The sequence below is a fragment of the Peromyscus maniculatus genome, chromosome 2, assembly GCF_049852395.1.
Source record: "Peromyscus maniculatus bairdii isolate BWxNUB_F1_BW_parent chromosome 2, HU_Pman_BW_mat_3.1, whole genome shotgun sequence".
Classification (NCBI taxonomy): Eukaryota; Metazoa; Chordata; class Mammalia; order Rodentia; family Cricetidae; genus Peromyscus; species Peromyscus maniculatus.
This window is the reverse complement of record NC_134853.1, coordinates 10021189-10046602: the sequence shown is the minus strand read 5'-3', so window position 1 is coordinate 10046602 and position 25414 is coordinate 10021189. Positions and strand designations below refer to the sequence as shown.

Sequence of the window (25414 nt, the reverse complement as noted above, 5' to 3'; positions counted from 1 at the left end):
AGCCTCCTGAAATTATCCGAACGAGTGCGTGGAAAGCCTGCTGCTTACCAAGCCTCCCTTTCTCAGAAGACAAAATAAATGTTCTTGTCCACATTTTTCTCTTCTCCTCCAGTCTCCAGGGTGTGGTTCTGAGTGGTACATTATGCCACCTGTTTCTAGGGTATACGTATAAAAATCTTCCCCGATGTTATATCTGTGCCCTTATATTTCCCAATACCTGCTTAAAATAGACACTAAGATTGTTAAAATACAAGCAATACTTCTGATTTGTAATCTCAGCACCCGACAGGCTAAGGCAGAAAGGTAAGCAAGTCAAGACCACCTCGGGCTACACAGTGAGAACCTGACTCAAAGAAGAAAAAGGAGGAAGAGGAGGAGGAGCAGGAGAAGGAGGAACAGGAAGAGGAGGAGGAACAGGAGGAGGAGCAGGAGGAGGAGGAGAAGGAACAGGAGGAGAAGGAACAGGAGCAGGAGCAGCAGGAGAAGGGGGAGGAGCAGGAGGAGGAGGAACAGAGGCAGGAGCAGCAGGAGAAGGGGGAGGAGCAGGAGGAACAGAAACAGGAGAAGCAGCAGCAGCAGGAGCAGGACAAGCAGCAGCAGCTAGGCATCAGGATGCACACCTTTAATTCCATCACTTGGGAAACAGAAGCAGTCAGATCTGAGTTCCAGGCCAGCCTGGTCTACACAGAGAGTTCCAGGCCAACCATGGGCACACACACACACACACACACACACACACACACACACACACACACACACGCACACACACTAAAATAAACAATAAATGTGAAAGGTTTTTTTTTAAAGGAAGACAGAACACCATTTTTCAAAAATAAGTACATATATATTCACAATTTATTCTAATTAACATTAGGGTGGTGAATGACAGTAAAATTCAAACAAAATAGCTTTTCTTCATTATCCCCTACAATGGCTTCTGCAACACATCTGTATTGGCCCTAAAATGAGGAAGAATAAAGACAAGCAATATAAAATGTTAGGTGTAGCTATTTCAAAGGCCTCTGTAAGAACATTTTTTCTTTTCTTTCCTTTTGTTTTGAGACAGGCTCTCACTATGTAGCCCAGGCTGGCCTCAAACTCACAGAGATCAATCTGCCTCTGTCTCCTGAGTGTTGAGATTAAAGGCATAAGCCTGGAAAGAACTTTTTCTTATCAGTACACAACATTGAAATTGGTTAATATATTGTGGTGAGAGGGATCAAACCCGGAACTTGATGCCTGTCTGTCAATATTCTAGCACAGAGCTAAATTCCCAAGCCCAATTTCATTTTCTTAGTTTTCCAGTAAGATAAAAATCTGCATGCCTTTTAAAACTGTGTATGCGTGCATGTGTGCATGCATGTGCATGCCTGTGTGTGAGTGCATGCGTGTGTGGTGGGGAGAAGGAAGTTGAACATGCCACATCATTCGGTGATGGTCAGGGGACATTTTCTGGGAGTCAAGTCTTTCCTCCTGCCATGGGAATGTCAGCAAGAGAATTTCATTCATCTTGGAAGTGGGCACCTTTATCCACAGCCATCTTACAGGTCTCTGCATGCCTTTTAATTCGGTGAGCAGAGAGTCCATTTGTTTCTCAATTAGAAAATGAGGATTTTTATAATTTCTTTAAAATAGCCACAAGAGTCCAGAGGAGCTGGCTCAGAAGGGAAGGGTACTTGCTGTACAAGTGTGAGCTCCTGGGTTCGAATCCCTAGAATTGGCATAAAAATTAACAAAATACCTAAAGCCAAAACTCTTGACCATCTTAATTTAGATAACTACTCGGGACTGTGGCCACACTACCCGGAACATGCCCAGTCTCCATTGAATAACTATTCTTAAAAGTGGTGAATTGTTTGTTTCAATTCTTAACACCTGTGGTTTGAATAAGAATGGCCCTCACATGGGACTAGAGAACTGGCTCAGTGGTGAAGAGCACTGACTGCCCTTCCAGAGGACCTGGGTTCAAGTCCCAGCACCCACATGGCAGCTTACAACTGTCTGTGACTCCAAGATCTGACACCCTCACACAGTCTATGTACATGCAGCAAAACACCAATGCAAATAAAATAAAAATTAATTATAAAAAAAAAAAGAATGGCCCTCACAGACTCATAGATTGAGTGCTTAGTCACCAGGGAGTCGCACTATTAGGAGGTGTGGCCTTGTTGGAGAAAGTATGTCACTGGAAATGGGCTTTGATGTTTCAGATGCTCAAGCCAGGTCCATTGTCTCTCTCTCTTCCTGCTTCCTGCCAACCCAGATGTAGAGCCCTTGGCTCTTCCTCAACCACCAGCCTGCCTGAATGGTGCCTTTCTCACAATACATTACTGCAGAAGGTTAAGCAAGCACAAATTATTTCTTATACAGTACCTTAGAAAATAATATTCCCCTGAAGGAAAATGGTACTGCTGTAGTCACAGTCTCTGAAAACCAAGCACAAACATTATTAGTCATCTTAGGTGATTTTTCAAAAAAAAAAAAAAAACGGAGTGTAGTTTATGGAGTGTTCTTACTAACATCAGAAGCATTTCTAAGGAAAAATGTAGAGAAATGACTCCTATATCCTACCTACTAACCTCCTACAGCATCCTCAGTGTGCCACCCTGATACCCAGGTGCACCAGAGCCTCTCTGTACCAGCCCATATCTCATCTCCCAGGGCATCCGAATTTTGTTTTGTTTTTGTTTTTGTTTTTGTTTTTGTTTTTGTTTTGTTTTTGGAGACAGGGTTTCTCTGTGTAGCTTTGCGCCTTTCCTGGGATTCACTTGGTAGCCCAGGCTGGCCTCAAACTCACAGAGATCCGCCTGGCTCTGCCTCCCGAGTGCTGGGATTAAAGGCGTGCGCCACCACGGCCCGGCGGGCATCCGAATTTTTAAGACCTATCAGTATCAGTGAATTAATGAATATATGCATCAAACTAGATTATGTATGTGCATACTTTACTTTTAGCTATATTACTGTACCTTTAGCTGGATATAACAGATAAGAATCTCCCTAAAGGCAGAAGAAATGTTTCTTTTTGCAATACTGAGGACTGACCCTGTGGCCTCATGCATCCCAGGCACAATGTCATCTGAGCTATATCCCCCATGAGATGGTCCAAACACAGCCAGAATACTTACAATCTTTCCAATCACACCACCAAGAAGCCTAAGGATTCAGCCTCTGTTTAAATAAGCAGCCTTGAGACTAGCCCTGCACAAGCCACAGAGCATAGAGGCAGACAAGCAGTAAATAAAGCCAGACAACAAAATAGTGAACTTGAGATAGAGGTAAGGTCAGAAAGGTAGAAATGTCTTGAATGTCAAAGAAAAGAAATAGTGGTCTTTAAAAAGCAAAAGTGTGTGTGTGTGTGTGTGTGTGTGTGTGTGTGTGTGTGTGTGTACACTGCATGTGCACAGCATGGCACAAAAATGGAGGTCATAAGATAACTTGTAGCAGTCAACTCTCCCCCTCTACCATGTGGGTTCCAGAAGTGGAACTCAAGCCATCAGGCTCTGCATGGTGGCAAGCATCTTTACCTAATGAACCATCTCATCAAATTAAGTATTTAACTACAAAAGTGTGTACTTGTCCCTGGTACCAAGAGAGTCCACAAGACAACTCCTGATTCCCTGGATCAGATGGGTGGGTGCTGGGAACAGAACCTGAGTCCTCAGTGCTCTTGGCCATCTCTCTAGTCCCTTAATCTAAAATTTTAACAACAATTCAAAGAATATTAACTAAAAGCCCATTTTGTTCCAGGGAATAATGAGACAATAGTGGTTAGCACATAATTGTCTCTTCCTGAAAACAAGTTAATTTATTCAGAACATAAATATGTCAAGAAACATACAATGTGCAATGGAAGCTGGGTGTGGTGGTTCACACCTTTGCACTCAGTACCCGGGAGCAGAGGCAAGTGGATCTCTACAAGTTTGAGGCCAGCTCAGTCTACTAATTGAGCCTTAGGCTAGCTAGGACTACATAGTAAGACCCTGTCTCAAAAAAAAAAAAAAAAAAAAAAACGATACAGTTAGAAAGGTGTGCAAGGTTGTGGTCAGAGTGACAGCCCTCAGTAACTCTCCCTCCCAACATATTTTGTCACAGGGTACCAGGTTGTACCCTCCATGCACTATCTTTTTTCAGGAGGGGGTTCACTCCCACATGGTTGCTCATTGAGCAGTACCCCACTCCTGACACTGCAGAGCATCCATCCCTGCTTCTGACTCTCCCTGCACCCAGAAACCACCAGAGACAGAGGTGACAGGTGGCAGCATGTGGGAATGAGAAGAGAAGTGTCGTGCAGGTCTCCAGCTGCCAGCAGAGGAATGGACAGTGGGAAACGAAAAACCCGTCGAGCAGGGAAAGAGGCACACACACCATTGTCTCATCAAGTGTCACTTACAAAGCATACCCTGGTAAAATTATTAGAAATTTAAAGACTACAATCACAAGCCACTAAGCCCCAACCATAAAGCACTTCTGAGCACAGGGTCTCATCGGGAAGCCAACCGGCGCCCACATGTAGAGGAAAGGAGAAGGAAATGGCGAAGACTTCGGGACTGGAGAAGGAAATTAGAAGGAACAGCTACGTTTCTGTCCTGGGGGCTGCACAAGCACTCAGCAGGCCAGACAAGAACTCCAGCCGCTCCTGCTGGGCAGGCCTCTTTGTCAAGGGTCTGTCTGTCTTGGGAAGCACCTGTCGTGGTCAGCTGTCCCTCTCTGGTTTGAGGGGGCATTAGCTGGAAGCCTCTGAGTACACTGAAGAAGCCAGAAAGTACCAAGCTGGACCAGAGAAAAGAAAGACAGACGCCCTCTCTGGCCCTTCTCTACTCTTCCAAAAGGTGTCCACACAGATGACTGGTGGTCCCAGACCAGATTTCTTGGCAACACTGCAGGTTGTAGGACCCAAGATCCTGTTGTAAAGTGAATAACATCTCCCCCAAAAGATGTGTGGTAAATTTAGTTCCAAGAGACCATGAGCTTAACCTTATTCAGAGCAGGGTGTCTGTGAATCAAGTGAAGATGGGCCCAAAAGCTCATAGGCTAGTGTCCTTATTTTAAAAGGGGCGGGGCCAGGGGTGTAGATGCTGAAACAGACAAATGGAAGACCATTTGAAGAGACAAGAAAAAAATGGAACCCATGAAACAGGAAGTGCCTAAGGACACTAGAAACGTGCAGTGTGAGCCAGAAAAGATCCTCACCCTGGAACCTGCAGAGGGAACATGACCTGCAGGCACCTGACAGCAGAGTTCTGTCCTCTAAATCTCTATCATTCTAAGCTACCAATTAATGGCACTTAACTATACTGTCCTTCTACAAGATTACAGTAGCAAGACTAAAAGATTTATTGAGTTTAAGATGCCCTGAAAGAAACATTTATTTATGTGCTAATGTGTTTCAGAAAAAAAAGAGAGGGAGAGATATAAAAAGCAATGATTGTGAGTAATTTTTATTTTATTTTTACTTGCCATATTCTCTAAATATCATGGCCTAAAGATGTCATGCAACAATAACAAAAAATAATAATAATAAGAGAGAGAGGTGGTATTTGGAAATTATTCTCTGACTTCTGGGGTCTCCTGATACACCAATGCTTCCTAAACCAAAATGTCCTAAGCTCTGAGCCCACATGCTCAGATGCCAGATGGATGTGTTTATATGAATGTTCCAAAATTACCTTGCCCTCAACATGCCTGAACTTGTTATCTTTCTCTTTTCAAATCTGCCCCTTTTTTTTTTTTTTTTTTGGTTCCTCTGTGTAGCTTTGAAGCCTTTCCTGGAATTCAGTCTGTAGCCCAAGCTGGCCTCGAATTACAGAGATCTGCCTGCCTCTGCTCCTGAGTGCTGGGATTAAAGTCGTGCAACACCACCAACTCGGCCGCTGCCACCATCTCCACCACCACCACTGCTTGGCATTTGCTTGCTTTTCTGAGACTATACAGTTTTTCTATGTAGCAATGGCTGTCCTGGAACTCACTCTGCAGACCAGGCTGCCTCAAATTCAGAGATTCTCCTGCCTCTGCCTCCTGGGCGCTTCGATCAAAGGTGAGCACCACCACGCCCAGCTTGTCCCTTCTGTGATACACGTCATCTCAGATAACACACTTTGAGATGTCCAACCAGCAGCCTTCAGTGGTTCTCGGTTTTACCTGATCTTTGCTTCAGCAAAGGCCTTAGTACGCCCTTCCACAGCCTCTTCTCAGAGCCCAGTAACGCCATCTTTTCATCCCTAATGGTCTGGCTGTTCTTCCTTCAGGGCAAGTTGTAAGTTGCCTGCCTCAGCCACCTCCTTCCATAAGGACACTACTTATTGACAAAAATGGCGATCTCTGTGGGCCATTACTTCCTACTTACCATGGGATGCAGTCCAACATTCCGGACATCACGTACATCCTCCTCACCCCCACCCGCTTTGCTCAGCTCATCTGGAGCAATCCCTCATGAGCATATTTCACTCCAAAAGAGCAAAGAGAAAAAAAAGAACAGAAACCACTCTCCAAATGTGGCTGGAGGGGGTTGCAGACACTATTCCCTCTCCCAGAATGTGCTTCCTCCTCACCTCAGCCTCTGCTGTTCTCAGACTGAACACACTAGTAAATACGCTGAAGATTCACATGTGTTTTCCTGTGACAAGTGTTAGACGACTGAATAGACAGAATAGTGTATAATTCTATTCATATTTGTGGCCTTCCTCTGCACATTTTGTCTTTTCTAGGACACAGTAGCTTTTTTTTTTTTTTGAGACAGGGTTTCTCTGTGTAGCTTTGCGCCTTCCTGGAACTCACTTGGTAGCCCAGGCTGGCCTCGAACTCACAAAGATCCGCCTGCCTCTGCCTCCCGAGTGCTGGGATTAAAGGCGTGTGCCACCACCGCCCGGCCGACACAGTGGCTTTTTAAAGAAGGATCCCAAACCATCCAACCTCCAGGACCAAAATCATGGTCTGCTCAGATGATGTTCAGTATGTATTTTTTGGAAAGGGTGGAGAGAGAGTAATCAGGCAGGCCCTGTTAATTCTGGTGCATCTTAGATATCAAGAAAATGAAAGTGAAAATTCTGGTAGACTGTCAGCACAGTCCCGCAGAGACTCTGTAAAATCATTGTAAAATAGTTGTCCAGAGAAATGCACAAGGGGCTGAAGGGGGTGCTTTAAAAAAAGGTGGACAGCTTAAAAAAAAAAAAAAAAAAAAAAAAAAAACAGGAATGGAAAGGAAGACGTTTTCTTTAAGGGAAAATTACGGCAGAGTGGAGGATTCCACACTGAGAGGCAGGGGGCCACCCAGCTGCTACTTCCCCAAGCTGCTGCTGACTCATCACTTGTGGGGCATTTACCCACCAACCTACAGTTCCCCAGAGTTTTCTTGAGTGCAATCAGCAGGAAATATTAGATAGAAGGATTTATTGCGGAGAATCTTGCGGAGATAAACAGATAGAAAATAAAGGATAGCCTCGAGAGGGCCTGGAACCTATTCCAACGGGCCCCGATTGTCTCTGGCCCAGGGTTTTTATAGAGACGCCAAGGGGTGGAGCAAAAGACCTCCTCCCCCAGCACAGCCAAGTGCAGACCATCTCAGACACCTGCATTCAGGCCCGTGGTCCTGATCATCCTCTATGCGGACCTGCTGGGTAAAGCCACGAGGAACCTGAGAACGGGCTCCCACAATCACTGAACCACAGATGTCATGTCCCTTGACTGTAAAATCAGGATCACGAGAAGACTTCTAGTCTCAGCATGATGGTGGGCTTCTGTGGACATGTGAGTCCCACAGTCCCCATTTTACCACTGAAGGAAATGAGGCTGAGATAACAGTCACCTCTCTGAGACTGTGCTGCTGACAGGCACAAAAGCTGAGGCACACACCCAGGTCCCTGTGCCCCTGAGCCACACGCGTAAGGCACTTCTCTAACTCTGTACGGAGCAGGCAACTTAGGAATGGGGTGAAAAGACAGGCTAGCAAGCTGCGAGCATCACTTACGTAGCAAGCTCCCTGGTCTTCTTAGAAACCAGGTTTGTTGTTGCTGTTGTTTTTCAGTTGGTAGCCTCATTAGAGCAGTGGTTCTCAACCTGTGGGCCGTGACCCCCTTGGTTGACATAGCAGATGTTCTGCCTATCAAATATTTGCATTACGATTCATAACAGTAACAAAATTACAGTTGTGAAGTAGCAACGAAAATAGTTTTATGGTTGGAGGTCACCGCAGCATGAGGAACTCTGTTGAAGGGTCGCAGCCTTAGGAAGGTTGAGAACCACTGTCATAGAGCAAAGTTTACGCCTTTTTGTCAGGAACTTTTATACTTCTCTAATTTCATGAATTCTATATCCTTGTCCTCCACTTTCATCCCATCTATTCCTAATTCATGTCATGCTGCTAACTTAATTGCATGCCTGTAAACTACCTTGCATCCTCTTTTTTAAAAAGACAGGTCTCAGAATAGTGGTAAATAATTATATGAGAAAAACAAATTTCAAGAGTAAGTTTTTAAAGTCAATAAAAAAAATTAATAATTTATTTATTTGTATTTTATATACATTGGTGCTTTGCCTGCTTGTATGTCTGTGTGAGGGTGTCAGGGCCCCCGGGGCAAGAGTTACAGACAGTTGTGAGCTGTTGTGCTAATTTTAAAAAGTCTTCGTGCTGGGCATGGTTGTTGGAGCCCACCGAGGCTTCCTAGTGGCTTTGCTCAGCAGGACTGCATAAGAGGATGATCGGGCCATGGGCCTGAGTACCAGGTGTTTGGAAGGGTCTGCACTTGGGTGTATCTAGCAAGGGGAGGTCATTTTGCCTCGCCCCTTGGTATTGTATATACCTTGGTATAAAAAGCCCGTTTTTTAGCCAGGCGGTGGTGGCGCACGCCTTTAATCCCAGCACTTGGGAGGCAGAGGCAGGCGGATCTCTGTGAGTTCAAGGCCAACCTGGGCTACCAAGTGAGTTCCAGGAAAGGCGCAAAGCTACACAGAGAAACCCTGTCTCCAAAAACAAAAAAAAAAAAAAAAAAAAAAAAAAAAATGGATCTCCTCTGTAAACCAGGCTGGCCTTGAACTCACAGAGATCCGCCTGGCTCTGCCTCCCAAGTGCTGGGATTAAAGGCATGCCCCACCACCGCCCCGCTATGTCTTGATTTTTTGAACAAGTATCTATTCAAGGAGTAAATTTAATTTCTTGAAAAGAAAATAAAAACTTGCAGCACAATATACTTGCAACTACATAAACAACATTCATTCATTCAAAAACACAAGAACTCATCCCTAATTGAAGAAAAGTCTCCTTGCAACAGATGGAGACAATTACAGAAAACCACAACAATCAGGGCTGTGGTGGCACACATCTTTAATCCCAACACTCAGGAGGCAGAGGAAGGTAGATCTCCAAGTTAGAGGCCAGCCTGGTCTACAGAGTGAGTTCCAGGACAGTCGAGGTCACATAGAAAGACCCTGTCTGAAAAACATCAGCAACAAAAAAAGGGGGGGGGGGCGGGAAGGGGGAGATGGAGGCATGAAGACTAGGAAGTTCAAAGCCAGCCTTGACTACATAAAGAGTTTGATACCATACAGGGCTCAAATGACACTCTGCCTCCAAAAGTCAATGATGGCGGTAATAATAATAACAATTCCAGGACTGAAATAAAGAGGAGATCATTAAAGAAACCAATACAAGTGTAGAGCAAAACCAGACAGGTGCCTATGGAAAGCAGACATGCAATGTTTAGAAAAAGACATCAGTAGCCAAAAGTAAATGTGAGATCTTCATCTGAAAGGTGAAAATTTAATATACCTTCCGATTCATTCATGCCGCACCATTTTAGTAATGACATGGGAACACTACTATGAAATATGTATGCTTCAAAGAGTGAAACTTTAGAGGGAACCCGAGCATTATTATCAGTAAAGGAGCTTCATGTCTCCAGTGTTTCCTTGTCCTAACAGCCTCGCAAAGAATTATGGTCTACAATGTAAGTAGCACAAATCAAATGCTTACCTCCTTTCAGAACTCTGCAAAAAGAATAATTATCATCATATCCGTGGCAAATAACTTCTTTGCGTATTGGCACCTCTACAGAGTTGACACTGATGAAGAGGTTGAAATATAATTTTTTTAAGTCTCTCCCTTAGAAAGAAAAAAAAATCCCATTAGTCCCTCCAGGAAGACATTCTTCTGTACAGAGTGTTTGTTGTGTCCTTAGTGTGGGCCTTGTGCTTTTTTCCTACATTGCTTCATCACGGCTGTCTATGAGGCACTAGTATCCTTATTCCACTAATAAAACTGAAGTTCCAACAAGGCAATTTTGTAGAAAAATTGAATGTTCCACAGTGACAGCTATGTAAAATATGACACACACACACACACACACACACACACACACACACACACACACACACACACACAACTTAGCCCTTGTCACAAAATAAAAAGCCAAAAGCACAGGTGTTAATACATAGATCAGAGGCCATAGCAAGTAGGAAGCCCTGATTTTAAAACACATGTTTTTATGACTCTCCAGAATTATTCATTTGTCCCAAAAGGAAAACACGTATAATGTTATATATAATGAAAACTTTTTTTTAAGACAGGGTCTCCTTGTGTACCCTTGGCTAGCCTGGAAACCACTAGGTAGATCAGCTTAGCCTTGAATTCACAGAGGTCCAGCTGCCTCTGCCTCTGCATGCTGGGGTTAAAGGCGTGACAAATTCATCATAAATCACTGTAGGTCAATAACAAGCAGCTTTTCCATTTTCAAACTGAGCCCAGCTGTGCTTAACAAAACTGTCAGACCCTCTCCTGGCCCCTCTCTGAGGCTGGTTCTACCACCTTCCATTGTCCCCCAAAATCTCTGACTCCTCTTCACTCTGTCATTGGGTCTTCTTTCATAAGGTTCTGTTGTGATATCTTATTTGTGCACCCCAATAAAGCATATCTGAAGATCGGGGGGAAGCCAGCCACTATATTACATAGAAGTCAGGCAATGGTAGCACATGCCTTTTATCCTAGCATTCGGGAGGCAGAGTCACCTGGATCTCTGTGAGTTCAAGACCACACTGGGAACAGAGCCAGGCATGGTAACACATGCCTTTAATCCCAGCACTAACCATAAAGGTCTGGAGGTCTGTACAGATAGACAGGAAGTGATGTAACTGGGCGGAGAGGGGAAGTGAGATTGCAGAACAGAAAGGTATATAGGAGGGGTTGGGGATTTAGCTCAATGGTAGAGCACTTGCTTGCCTAGCAAGCACAAGGCCCTAGGTTCGATCCTCAGCTGAAAAAAAAAAAAAAAAAAAAAAAAGACAAAAAGAAAGGTATATAGGTGTGGGTATACAGGACGTAGCTTTCTTTGGAGACTGACACTTCTGTAAAGTGGTTTTTACCCCAATATCTTGCTCCGGGTTTTTTTTATTAATAAGGCTATTTAACAATTTGTGTTATAAGGTTCATGTTCAGTTCAGTTCAGTTCACCCTGAACTTTCTCCCCAGCTTTCAATACCACATGACCATATACTTACTCTACATCTTTTGTCAAATGTTTCTTATTTCCCTCATACAACAAACTCAAAAATGATGTCCCCATTACGAACATCAAACTGGTGTTACCAGGAATGTTTCTGGAAAAAGCACTCTGATACCACCAAGAGCGGAAGACAGCTGTCACCCGTGGCTTTCTTCTCCTTCACTGACAGCAGAACCCTGCTGTCCTACTAAATCTTACTGGTGCCCTTTCTATCCCTGCTACCAGTGTCAGCAGAGTACACAATACTCTAGGCCTGAAGACCAGCAAACGGCCTACATTTTCTCCACATCGCTACTTCCTGGGTCAGGTGTGGGAAAGATTATTATGGGGCCAGTTAAAAATCTTTAAAAAAAAGGGGGGGGGTTGGCCCCATGGACTCTCTAAAAGCAGGGGTGTGTGTGAGTGGGAGAGATGATTCCACAAGGAATTCCTGAGACCCGGCGCTAGTGCTCTGTGCAGCACACATGGCGGACAGGATGACAGCACAAAGCCAAGGGCCTCTTTCTAGACCCCCAGAGGCCCAGCAAGCTTCCAGCCTCCAGCGGCTCCAGGAAAGGAAGTCCTGCTGCTGTGACATCTTAGTCTTGAGAAGCCTTTGGTCTTGGACATGACTCCGGTCATAGTTACAAACAATGGTTATGGCGACATATCACGTCTGAGGCTTAGCTGGTCAAGGACAGCAATGTGAGCTGAGTGCTGGAGTGGGAGATAAGAAGCACAGTGGCCATCATGACGGAACAAAGGGAAATAGTTTTGAATTTGCCTAGGACAACTCCAGGAACTGCCAGAAACAACACTGAAGGGACTTATTACATGGTTTGTTGCTGCAGGCGGTAGGAATATATCATAACTCAGCTGGTTATGGCAAAGTCACTACCTGGAGGGATCAGGGAATTCCTCCAGAGGAAGCCAAATTCCAAGGAGTTTTTGGTGTTACTTGGCTTGTCATATATCAGCTGTATTCTGTTATGAAAATCATGTGTGCCTTCATAGTTTTCCCAATTGATTTTTCCCTAAGAAGGGCTAACAGTGTGGACTGATCACTCTCTGGACTTACACATTCCAGGTATTTGGAGAACAGCCTCAGGAAAGGCTTTCTCTGGGATCAGCTATCTCCCTTGGCCACTTTCAAGGACGAACAGGAGACACCACCTAGGTTGACGCCCAACTTTCAAGGACTAACAGTGATAACAGCCCACATGTAGGTCTCCTGACTTAAGGTAAATTCCACAAGGAGACACCACCTAGGTCAGGTGGATATTAAGTAATAGCTTTACACAATTTAGCTCAGACCCTCCCATCTTATACCAAGACTTTCAGGGCACGGGACAGAGAAGGGAGAAGAAAAACGAAAATGGAAGAACTAGATGGGTAAGAATTTGAGAGGAACAAACTGAGATGGGAAAGAACTAGATTGAAGGGCTAGAAGAGAGTACTAGAGGAACGAGATGGAAGATGAGGAAGAGCCAGATGGGGGAGAGCCAGATGAGAGAGAAGGAGATGGCAAAGGAACTGATAGGGGAAAGAACTAGATGGATGAGAACCTTGAACAGACAGAACTAGATGAAGGAATTAAGATAGAACCTGGAGGGGACAACAGATAAATGTAAAGAGATATTGGTCAAGAAAGGAGCTAAAAATGAAAGCAGAGTATAAGCTTGTAGAGAGAAAACTGACAGAATAATAGAATGTATTGACTAGGGAATTTAGTGTACATAGATTCATTTCTTTTCATCAAAGATTAATTATCAGCTGGTTGTAGATTCTTCCCGGACCCTGGGAGGGGACTATCGAGGGGCTGGATCCCAATAGTCTCCAATAGTTTGTTTGCCGACTTGTTTTCATTATACAAAGACTGTCTAGTAAGCCTGGAAAGAACCAAAAGCTACCATTCCCATTCACACTCAATTTTTGACTCAAGCTTATTAATTATAGCTCTTATTAAATTTAGGTAGAAATAAAACCACAAAAACAAGCCTGGTTTTATGAATGGGTTCCAGGCTTTATAGAGATAATAGTAAATTCTAGGGATCATAATTGTGAAGTACTATAAAAGATGACTAAATAATTATTTTGCTACTGGATTAGTATAGTTTATTATGTGATATCGAGTGAATAATAACATATTTGTGGTGGCAATGAAGGTATACCACTCCAATTTCTTGCTAAAGAAACTGTTGTAGGAGGGTAGTTAGCTGATAGGCTATTGCTTCAGGACCTTAGATCTATTTAGCACTCAGTTACAGGCCTTACGCTTGGACCAGCTTACCCTGAAGTGGTCAAACTCTTCAAGCACCCTTGATGCAAGCTGTTCTTATTAGTCTTGACATGGCTGGTTGATTGGTTGATTTTGAGACACGGTCCCACTATGTAGCCCTGGCTATCCTAGAACTCTGTGTAGACCAGGCTGGCCTCAAATTCACAGACATCCTCCTCCCTCTGCTTCCCAAGTGCTGGAATTAAAGATGTGTGCACTGTAACATGAATCTTTTTTTTTTTTTTGGTTTTTCGAGACAGGGTTTCTCTGTGTAGCTTTGCGCCTTTCCTGGAACTCACTTGGTAGCCCAGGCTGGCCTCGAACTCACAGAGATCCGCCTGGCTCTGCCTCCCGAGTGCTGGGATTAAAGGCGTGCGCCACCACCGCCCGGCTGTAACATGAATCTTAAAAGGTCTTATTAATTAAAAAAGCCCAGAACCAGGTATTGGGGTGAACATTGAAAGATCCGAGAAATACAACAAGCCACATCCAACCTCACCTTGCCAACTTCTTAGCTGATTTTGTTTCCTCAGACTGAAAGCCTCTGAGTCCTCATCCAAATGGATCTCAGCTGAACTGCTGCTAAAAAGCCTAAAAGCTTAAAAGCCTCTGGTTCCTGGCCCTCACGCCTTATATACTTTTCTGCTCCCTACCATCACCTTTTGGGATGAAAGGTGTGTTTCTCTCCCAAGCAAGACATGAGATCTCAAGTGCTGGGATTAAAGGTGTGTGCCACCATGTCTGGCTCTATTAACAGTGTGGCCTTGAAGTCACAGAGATCCAGATGGATCTCTGCCTCCTGAATGCTAGAATTAAAGGCGTGTGCCAACACTGTCTGGCATCTATGTCAAATCTAGTGGCTCTTCTGTTCTTTGACCCCAGATAACTTTTATTAGGATACACAAACTATTGGAGGACACAATGCCTTATGTACTTTTCTGCTCCCTACACATTTCCCCTTTTTGTCTAAAATAATAAAAGGTTATAACTATTATTAAAAATACTATATCAGCCGGGCGTGGTGGCGCACGCCTTTAATCCCAGCACTCGGGAGGCAGAGGCAGGTGGATCTTTGTGAGTTCGAGGCCAGCCTGGACTACCAAGTGAGCTCCAGGAAAGGCGCAAAGCTACACAGAGAAACCCTGTCTCGAAAAAACCAAAAAAAAAAAAAAAAAAAATACTATATCAAATAAGTACAATAAGTGCATACAATATATACAGTCAATAATTACATTAACAATGTCCAGTCCATTAACATTTGACAAATTCAGACCCAAAAATTCATTATTTTATTTTGGTGAGTCCAATTTGTATACAATATAGAAAAATCCAATCCAATGTAAAATATTTAAAACAAATAGTTCCTTTATAAAAGTAGATTCACTAATCTACCTTTTTATCTTATCATATCCATATTCTCTTTTTTCTTTTCATAGTAGACTCAATAATCTACCTTTTTATCATTTCTGTATCTTCCCTTTTTTCTTTTCAGAGTAGATTCAATAATCTATCCTTTTATCCTATAATTTCTATATCTTTTTTTTCAGAGTAGATTCAATAATCTACCTCTTATCTAAATCTTTTTTTTCCTTTTTTTTTTTTAAACAAAAACCCTGAATCTAATCTCCTTGTTTAGCTTTTTGTCCTGACCATTATCAAGTAACAACTTGTAACTAACCATCCTAAACAATGACAATTATCCATAACCCATTGAATGACCAAAAACCACCCACCCCACCTCTTGGGAATGTGGGCATCACTTTCTTAAATTACTTCCTGCTTTCTGGGGGTGAAGGCATCTTTGGGGGTTCCTGAAGAGAAAATTTTGGGGTTAATTGTCAAGTCCTGAGAGAGTTAGCTGTATCAGTTGTCCAGTCTCTGCATAATGGGAAAATGCAGGGCTTGTCTGAAGTCCTTGCTCTAGTAGTCTGTGAATCTGGATCATCTCAGCTAACCATCTCAAAAATGTCTTGAGATGTTTATAGTCCAAAGCCAATCTTTGGGTGGTGTTTGTCAGCTTAATGGCATTATTACTGTCCTAATCAAATCATTGTTGTGGGGTCCCATCCTCGTTTTGGAGATTTCAAAGTCGCTGTTAGGTGTGGTCATGGTTCCCTGCAGAATTTTTGTGTGTGTGTGTGCCTACTCTGTGGTTTGGAGCAATATCGATTTTACCTGTGGCAGAATCATGTCTCACAGCCAGTCTCAAGTCTGCAATACAACAGGCTGGATTCTTCTTCACCAAGATAGTCTTTGATTTCAAATCTCTGTGAGCAATAACTGGCTTTCCTTCGGTATCAACAATCTCCATGTGAAGATGGACAGGGTGAGTTTGATCATCCCTTCTACTGTAACAGTGTATCTATCCAAGTCATCAAAAAGGGATCCATGCTCGTGGTAATCGGACACCAGCCACAGCTGAGTCCATGTGCCATTGTCTCTGTTGTCTGCTGATATAAATCCTAGGATGTTTTCATGGCATAACATCACAGTCTGATAGATCTCTGCCTCTCAGAACCACCAACGTTCTTCCCTAGAAGAGAATATCTTCACAGCAACTTCTCCCCACCAACCTTTGCTGATGTTTTCTTGTAACACGGGGGTCCTGGCGATTGTTCTCTGGACAAGCAGCAGTGAACCCTTCATCTCCTTCATCTCCAGCAGCAATGTCGCCACCGCCACCAACACAGTGAAAAACAGCCGGCAACTCGGAGCAGCAGCCACCGCCGCCTCCGCCTCTGTGGTCCCGCTGCCACCGTGTGGTCCGTCCAGGCCTCAGTCGCAGCTTCTCCTCAGTAAGCCTCCCAGGCTGGCCTCGAACTCTGGATCCTCCTGCCTCTGCCTCCTTCAGCAAATCTGACCGGTGTGCACCACCACAACCGGCAACGTGTAGCTCAGGCCTAAGCTGGGGACTGCAAAGCCAAAGGCAAGCGGCCTTTTTGTGAACTCCTGCCCCACAAGTTGGGCGCGAAATGTAACACAAAATGCTAAACAGTCTTATTAATAAAAAACAAAACTCAGAGCCAGATATTGGGGTGAAAATTGAGAGAGCAGGGAAATACAACAAGCCACGGCTAACCTCACCTCGCCACCTTCTCAGCTAATACTGTTTTCTCAGACTGGAAGCCTCTGAGTCCTCACCCAAATGGATCTCAGCTAAACTGCTGCTAAAAAGCTTAAAAGCTTAAAAGCCTCTAGTTCCTGGTCTTCATGCCTTATATACTTTTCTGCTCCCTACCATCACTTCCTGGGTGTGTCTTTCCTAAGCAAGACATGAGATCTCAAGTGCTGGGAGTAAAGGTGTGTGCCACCCTGCCTGGCTATTTCCAGTGTGGCCTTAAACTCAGAGATCCAGATGGACCTCTGCCTCCCAAATGCTAGGATTAAAGGCATGTGTGCCACCACTGTCTGGCCTCTATGTCTAATCTAGTGGCTCTTCTGTTCTCTGACCCCAGGTAAGTTTTATTAGGGTACATAATATATTGGAGGACACAATGTATTACCACAGTGTACCACACCCAGCTCCTGATTTTTTAATTAAAAGATTATTTCATTTTATTTTATTTTTCTATTCGTTTTGGATGTCTTGCCCATGTTTGTGAAACATTTGCCTGCCTGGTGCTGCAGAGGTCAGAAAAGGTCATCGGATCTCCTGGAACTGGAGTTACAGACAGTTGTGAGCCTCCATGTGGGTTCTTGGGACTCGAACCTAGGTCCAGCAGCTAATGTTCTTTCTTAACCACTGAGTCATCTTTCCAGTTCCTATTGATTTATTTTTTTATTCTGTATATGTGGGTCTGTGTGAGACTATTTGTATGTGTATGTAGTTGCTTACAGAAGCCAGATCACATCAGATCCCTTGGAGCTGGAGTTACAAGAAGTGAGCTGTTCCATATGCATGTTGGGAACTGAAGAGCAGCAAGTCCTCATAATTGCTACACCATATCTCCAGGCTCTGCCTTGGAACTCTGTTTTGTTTTGTTTTTCGAGACAGGGTTTCCCGGTGTAGTTTTGGTGTCTTTCCTGGAACTCACTCTGTAGCCCAGACTGGCCTTGAACTCACAAAGATCCACCTGCATTTGCCTCCCAAGTGGAATTAAAGATGTGCGCCATGACCGCCTGGCATGCCTTGGAACTCTTATGACAGATGATCTTTATACTGGGAGTCCTCAATGACTTGCACTCGATGGTGAATTTCTGATTGATGATGATCATCCTAACTCTCTTCCTTTCTTTTCCCTTTTCTTTTAGGTTGGTTGGTTAATAGGTTAATTTAAGTGTAAGAGTTAGCTAATAACAAGCCTGAGCTATCGGCTGAGCATTTACAGTTAATATAAGCCTCTGTGTGGTGATTTCAAAATGGCTGCTAGGACAGGAAATTTCCACCTACAGATATGTGCTGTGCTAAGCCACTAGACTAAGAGCGTGGTAACGTATAGTATGGCAGTAGGTAACAAACACAAATATATTTGGAACAGAATTATTCTGGTTGAATTTCTAAAACCCTTCAGCTGATTACAAAAATGAAAGTCTCTACTTGTACTTACTTGGAATAAACTTGACATATATAAATCCACTGGTTCCTTTCAGTGTTATACATGGTTCAACAGTAATCGTAATAGGGAATTTCATGTTATCTAAAAGGAATAAGGAAAATGTTAGCACATTACTGTAAATAACTTCCAATAAATGTAGCATTCTGAATATCAGCCCCCAAAAGATGCTTTTTGTGTTAAAATTATATAATGAGAACAACTGAAGATCATTAGAAAATCTCTCTCTAGAAGACTAGCACTTGTAGTACAGTTGAATAAGAGGACCTGTGTTTCCCCTCAAGTACAAACTCCACGTGTAAAAAGCCAGAAAGGAATGAAGCCTCCAGTACCTGCAAACACATAAACTGTATTTCCCAGTGTCCCTACAAAGATTCAGGACATCCTCTCTTCAGAGACTCTGACCACAGTACCACCATACAATTAGGAAGCGACTTCCAGACCCCCTGGTTTCACCTGCATGCTCAGTACCCTAGCTCTTCCAATTCAGCTCCCCAAAGGACTGACTTCCAGGCCTTGCATCTTAGAGTTCTAATAATCTGGTGCAGTCTAGCTACACAGCATCTGAGCTGGCAGACACTACTTCCTGTTTCTCCCCTCTGCTCAGCATGTGTGAAGACCAAAACTCCCAGCTCTTAGTGTTTCCATGGTAAGGGAAAGAACTGATAGTCTTCTAGCACCTCCAGTTCTCCAGGGATCCATCTCACTAGTCCTGGAATTCTGATGAGTGTGGATGACACTGAAGGGAACAGGTACAAGTCTGGGCTAGCCTGCACTACTGAGTGAGTTCTAGGTCATCTTGGGTTACGGTGAAACCCTGCTTCAAAAAACAAAAAAACGTAAGGTTTCACTTCTTTTTTTTGTGGGGGGGGGCAGGTTCGAGACAGGGTTTCCCTGTGTAGCTTTGCACCTTTCCTGGAACTCATTTGGTAGCCCAGGCTAGCCTCCAACTCACAGAGATCCACCTGGCTCTGCCTCCTGTGTGCTGAGATTAAAGGTGTGCACAACCACCGCCCAGCCCACTTCTTTTTTTGGGGGGGGGGGTCTGGAGGGGGACAGTTGGAGACGGGGTTTCTCTGTGTAGTTTTGGTGCCTGTCCTGGATCTCGCTCTGTAGATCAGGCTAGCCTCAAACTCACACAGATTTGCCTGCCTCTGCCTCCCGAGTGCTGGGATTAAAGGCGTGCGCCACCACCACCACCACCACCACCACCACCACCACCACCACCACCACCACCACCCTGCTAGGTTCAACTTCTTACTGCTATTACAAGGACAAATAGATTTGACATGAGTTTGGCAGTTTACACATTCAAAAACCATAGCACCTCATCAGCAAGCCAAGGAGAATCCAAATGTGCCAAAATCTTGATATTGAATTCCAGATCAGTCCAAAATAAATGTTTCTTGTTTAAGCCTCCCAAACTATAGTGATTTGGGTGTTGGTTGGTTTTTTGTTTTGTTTTGTTTTGTTGATTTTGGTTTTTGGTTTTTCCAGACAGGGTTTCTCTGTGTAGCCCTGGCTGTCCTGGAGCTCATTCTGTAGACCAGGCTGGACTCGTACTTAAAGAGATCTGCCTGCCTCTGCCTCAATGTGCTGGGATTAAAGGCTTGTACCACCACCATACCTGGCTCTATAGTAATTTGCACAGGCAAGCCAAAATAACTAAGCCTGTCCAGATAAAAATGTAACTCCTCTTTCTTGGAAATTGTCCTCACAGTCAAGACTGAATCCGATGTCCCTGTCACTAACACTTGCCTACCGATTCTAGAGGAATTAATGCTTTCCAAAGGGAGGTGTTTTGTCTTAGTGGACTCTCCCAGAGGAGTGGTAATGCTCTGGTATGGCAACCTGCAGGTCATAGGGTAGAGACCCTTGTTGCTCTCTCCCAGCCTTGTATCAGGGTGCCCCAGGGAAAGCCCACCAGATTTGTTGGTGTTACAAAGCAAAGGGGTTAGGCTGTACCTCAAAAATTCTCATCAAAAGCAAAGGAAGCCAGGTGTGTGCCAGGTGTGGTAGCCCATGCCTTTAGTCCTTGAAGGCAGAATCAGGCAGGTCTCTGAGTTTGAGACCAGCTTAGTCTACATACCAAGTTCTAGAACAGCTAGTGCTACATAGAGAGACTCTATGTCAAAAAAAAAAAAAAAAAAAAAAAAAAAAAAAAAAAAAACAACCAAGCAACCAAAGAAAAGTGGGGCTAAATTGTAACTAAAAGAGTAAAGTTGAATAATGTTTATTATACATTACTAATAGGCATATGGAGAGTCACTGTGCAGTACCAAAAGAGGGGATTAGGGACTACAGAGTTGCCTCAGTGGTTAAGAGCACTGGCAGAGGACCCAGGTTCAATTCCCAACACCCACATCAGTCAGCTCAAAGTAGCCTGGAACTCCAGTTCCAGGGAATCTGATGTCTTCTTCCGACTTCTGGGTACACACACATATATATACATATACCCAGAACACACACACACACACACACACACACACACACACACACACACACACACACACGTAAATTGACAAAGTAGGGGGCCAAAAAGGAAAGGAAAACAGAGATTGGCAGACTGGGGACCTTCCTAATACCCCAGAGGAGACCAGACACTAGCCCTCATTAGAGGGCTTCACAAGTCAGTCCCCCCAAATAATCAAGCTGGAAATGCTGTCACTAGGCAGGCGTCTTTACCACGAAAGCCCTCAGTGCTGCAGGGGTTCTCAGAGTGCATCTGTAGAGTCCTGGCTCCACTTCTGGACAACCAGGCGGCAGATCCTGCTCTTCAAGGAACTGGCATTTTGGAAGGCATCACTGCAACCATCCAGATATTTTGGGACGGGGCAAAAAATGGACAACCAACCGAGTGATCCAGGAAAGAGAAAACGAGCTGGAACAGCTCTCAAGCCCTCCGTGCTAGGTCTTCAGAACCAGGCATCTGCTCCAGTGCAGCTGAGCGGTGACAATAGCATTGGTTATGAACCATTAGCAGCGGAGTTTAGCTCAACTGGAAAATATTTGCAGTTCCAGCTCTGGAGAGGCTAAGGCTACAGGGAGCTTGAGTTTGAGGCCAGCACAGTGTATATAGTGAGTTCCAGGCAAAAATAAGCAAGTAACTCAAGAGGCAGAGGAAGGGGGAAATCTCTTCAAGTTCCAGGCCAGTCTGGTCTATATAGCAAGTTCCAGGGCACCCCAGGGCTACATACTGATACCCTGTCTAAAAAATAATAAAACATGCAGGGTGTGGTGATGCATGCATTTAATCCCAGTAAGTACAGGCAGGCAGATCTCTGTGATTTCTCGGCCAGCCTGGTTCCAAGCCAACCATGGCTACATAGTGAGATCCTATCTCAAAACAAATAATAGAGTAATAATTGCTAACCTAAATCCAAAATCAACATTACTTTTTCTAAGTGTCTCTGCGGTAAAATTCTTCACTCTAGCAAGCCTCATGAAGCAAACTCTAAATTCACTTTCATTTTGCAACTTAAAAAAAAAAAAAAGAGGCCAAGAATGTCTAAGTACTTTCTTTGCTCAGGGTCATACAATTGATGAGAGAGAGCACGCTAACACCCCAAGAACAGAGATGCTCCCAGGAGCCCTCTAGGACCACCGGCCGATCAGGAAGCAGCCACCTGCTGCTCAGAAGGAACCAGTTTGTGCCGGGGCCGGGACTCAGAAGCAAACAGTTCTGCTGGAACTGAGAGATCTTGAAACTCGGCTCGGAGTCCTCCTCGAGGGGGCTGACCACAGCAGCACACGGAGGTTAAAAACAAACAGTTCAGAGATCTATAAGGGCGGAGGGGGGTTAGCTCCACATCCGGAAGTGATCGGCATGGCTCCACCCCCACCGCCCCACCCCACCCCCACCCCAGACCTCAGCAGCCCCCACAGCCGAGCCGCGGAGGCTTTCTCCCCTGCCCTCCAGGTTCGGGTTCGGTGAAAACTTTCTCTGAGAGTAGTTGGCCGCTGAGGTGGCGATGCGGCGTCACTTACCGCAGTAACTGTAGGAAAGAGTCGCGTCGGAGGAGTTGCAGATCCACTGTTGCTCAGATTCAGTAACTAGGGGAGAAAGCAGCGTAGAAAAGAGGATAAATGGCAGCATGATTTAATACTGCCAACACTTCACTCGAGGAAGATCATCGGACTGGACAGTCAGGAGGAAAGATTAAACTTAGTCACCAGTCATGTGATTTCCAAGTTCCCATCAAACTGTTTCCTCATTTTATTCGCACGGTGTGTGTGTTTGTTTTCAGTATCTCAGCACTTCCTGCTGCAAGGCAAGAGAGAAAAAAATGACCTAGACTATACTGTTTCTGAACACTTAGTGTAAATTAGAGTAATTAGCACTTAAAACACAGCAAGTTTTCAGTGAGACCAAATGCCCTACAGGAGACCCTGTCTTAAAAAGAAAGTCTGCTGGGTGTATTGGTGCATGACTTTAAACCCAGCACTTGGGAGGCAGAGGCAGGTGGATCTCTGTGAGTTCCAGACCAACCTGGTCTACAGAGTGAGTTGCAGAGCAGCCAGAACTACATGGTGAGACCCAATCTCGAGAAAGAAGGGCCGTGGTTCTCATTACTTTTCTGTGTACACGCTATTCTCTCCTGCAGGTTCATACAGTGCTTTCTCCAGGCCTAGAAAGCTGCATCTAGCTATGTGAGCTGATTGGTCTCTTGAAAACTATTTCTACCCCAAAACAAGCAGGTTCAACCACAAAATAGACAGGCTAGATGATACCCCCACACGGGGATGTCAGCTGCTGTTCCCAGCTGGGACCTCATCAGTCTTGAGAATATACTCAAAAGGAAGTTGAGCTTGAGGCAGTGGTGTTGAGCTGGGGTGGGTTGGATTTGGATTGGTGCTTGCCTTCCAATAAGTGCTCCCCTACTGAATAACACTTTGAGGTAAAGATTGAATCCCAATAATAAAATGGGATTGCTTTGTTCTGGTATGCATATCATGTCAAAATTCAGTTTTAGGAAAAAATGCCTCTTCCTTCAGCTGCGTTGCTACTTCAAATCCTTCAGAGAATATCAGTTTAGGATTAGCAGCCAAAATGGCTTGGAATTGTGGCCTACAATCTTGTTCTGGTAGTAACACTGAACAGCCCACACAGATCTGTAAAAGTAGCAAGGAAACTTTATTGAAAGCAGAGCAATAGAAAAGATCAGAATAGGGCTAGAGAGATGGCTCAGTGCTTAAGAGCACTGACTGCTCTTCCAGAGGACCCAGGTTCAATTCCCAGCACCCACACGGCAGCTCACAACTGTCCGAACAGGCACAAGGGGAGTCAAGATCATGATGGGGAAATCTACAGAGACAACTGTACCAAGCTGGTAGGAACTCAAGAACTTTAGACCCACACCTGTGGAATATGTGTGGGATCGAACTAGGCCATCTGCATGTGGAAGTCAGTTGTGTAGCTTGGTCTGCTTGAGGGGCCCCGCACAGTGGGATCAGGATCTGTCCCTGGTACATGGGCTGCCTTTCTGTAGCTCATTGCCAAGGGTTGTTCACTGATGCAGGGGGGAAAGGCTTAGTCCTGTCTCAAAACTGAATGTACCAGGCTTTGCTGACTCCCCATGGGAGGCCTTACCCTTTTGGAAGAGGGGATGGGGGGGAGTGGGAGGAGGGATGAGAGGGGTTCTGTGGTTGGTATGTAACATGAATTTTTTTAATTTTTTTTTTCGAGACAGGGTTTCTCTGTGTAGCTTTGGAGCCTGTCCTGGAATGAATAAAAAAAAAATTGTTGTTAGTTTTTTTGTTTCGTTTTTGAGACATGGTTTCTCTGTGTAGTTTTGGTGCCTGTCCTGAATCTTGCTCTGTAGACCAGGCTGGCCTCGAACTCACAGAGATCCGCCTGGCTCTGCTTCCTGAGTGCTGGGATTAAAGGCATGAGCCACCACCGCCCAGCACACACACACAAAATTTGTTTTAAGATTTATTTATTTATTATGTATACAGTATTCTGTCTGCATGTATGACTGCATGCCAAAAGAGAGCACCAAATCTCATTATAGATGGTTGTGAGCCATGATGTGGTTGCTGGGATTTGAACTCAGGACCTCTGGAAAAGCAGCCAGTGCTCTTAACCACTGAGCCATCTCTCCAGCCCCACAAAAAAAATTTTTTTAATTAAAAAAAATTAAATTTTAAGAAGGAAATACACTGGGATTTGCTTTAAAATAACATAGTAAAAAAAATAAAACAACATAACATAGTAGAGTAAGTGGCCTGGGTCTAGAAGAAAGAATATCAGCTACAAATCTGTCACTAGAGAGTAGTCAGTCAGAAGTTCAATCTAACAAATGTAATGAAAATAGGTATTTTTAAAATTAAATTAGTGAAATAAATGCACTATCGTAAGTTCCAAAATCTACTTACTGAAATGAATTGTCCTCTTATTTTCTGGGAATAGAGTTAGTGTGGTTGGCATAAAATAAAGAGCTGAGTGTAGTGGAACTGATATTCATAAATCAAATGCAAACAATACCGTCATTTAATCTTGGGAGCACATTCTAAACAATCACGTTTTCTCATGTGTAATAGATTGGTAGGGGAGTAATGTTTGTCAAAGTAGTATTTGGAGTGTGCTTGGCCCAGAATACATATGCCACTTGACCTTTCTCAAATCTGTTCCTTTCCTGGTAGACAGCTACTCTCCTAGAAATTAATGACCTTCTGTATAAGAGTATATAGTGGTAGCTATGAAAGTTGACTAGTTTCAGAGAATGCCAAAACAAATTGGAAAGGAACTATCTTTCCGATGACAAGAATAACTTAGCTACAAACCAAATGTGCCCAGTATATAACTTAAATAGCTAATAATTTTTAAAAAATGTTTTACATTTTTATTTTGGGGGCTGGGGGTAGGGACTCATGCTACATTATTTATGTGGCAGTTGGAGGACAACCTGTAGGGGTTAGTTCTCAGCTTCCACGGTGAGAATAATGAGAGTCAGACTCAGGTTTTCAAGCTGGTGTCAAGTGCCTTTTCCTGCTAAGCCATTTCTCTCGCCTCTAATAAAAATTTATAAAAACATGAACTAGCAGTTACAATGCTAGTTATACAAAGTTTAGATTTTTGTATTTTTCAAATAACCCTGTGTCCTAACACAAAT

The 25414-nt window shown here is 44.0% G+C and overlaps 1 protein-coding gene across 1 annotated transcript; it reads right to left on the bottom strand.

Moving 5' to 3' along the window:
- Positions 1-822: 822 nt before the first annotated feature.
- Positions 823-22497, bottom strand: Ly96 (lymphocyte antigen 96). Its single transcript, XM_006974721.4, has 5 exons — positions 22287-22497; positions 18294-18383; positions 9965-10093; positions 2374-2426; positions 823-959 (listed from the first exon to the last, which is right to left on the bottom strand). The coding sequence occupies exons 1-5, from the start codon at positions 22393-22395 to the stop codon at positions 861-863; spliced, it is 480 nt and encodes a 159-aa protein (XP_006974783.2). The 5' UTR covers positions 22396-22497; the 3' UTR covers positions 823-860.
- Positions 22498-25414: the final 2917 nt, after the last annotated feature.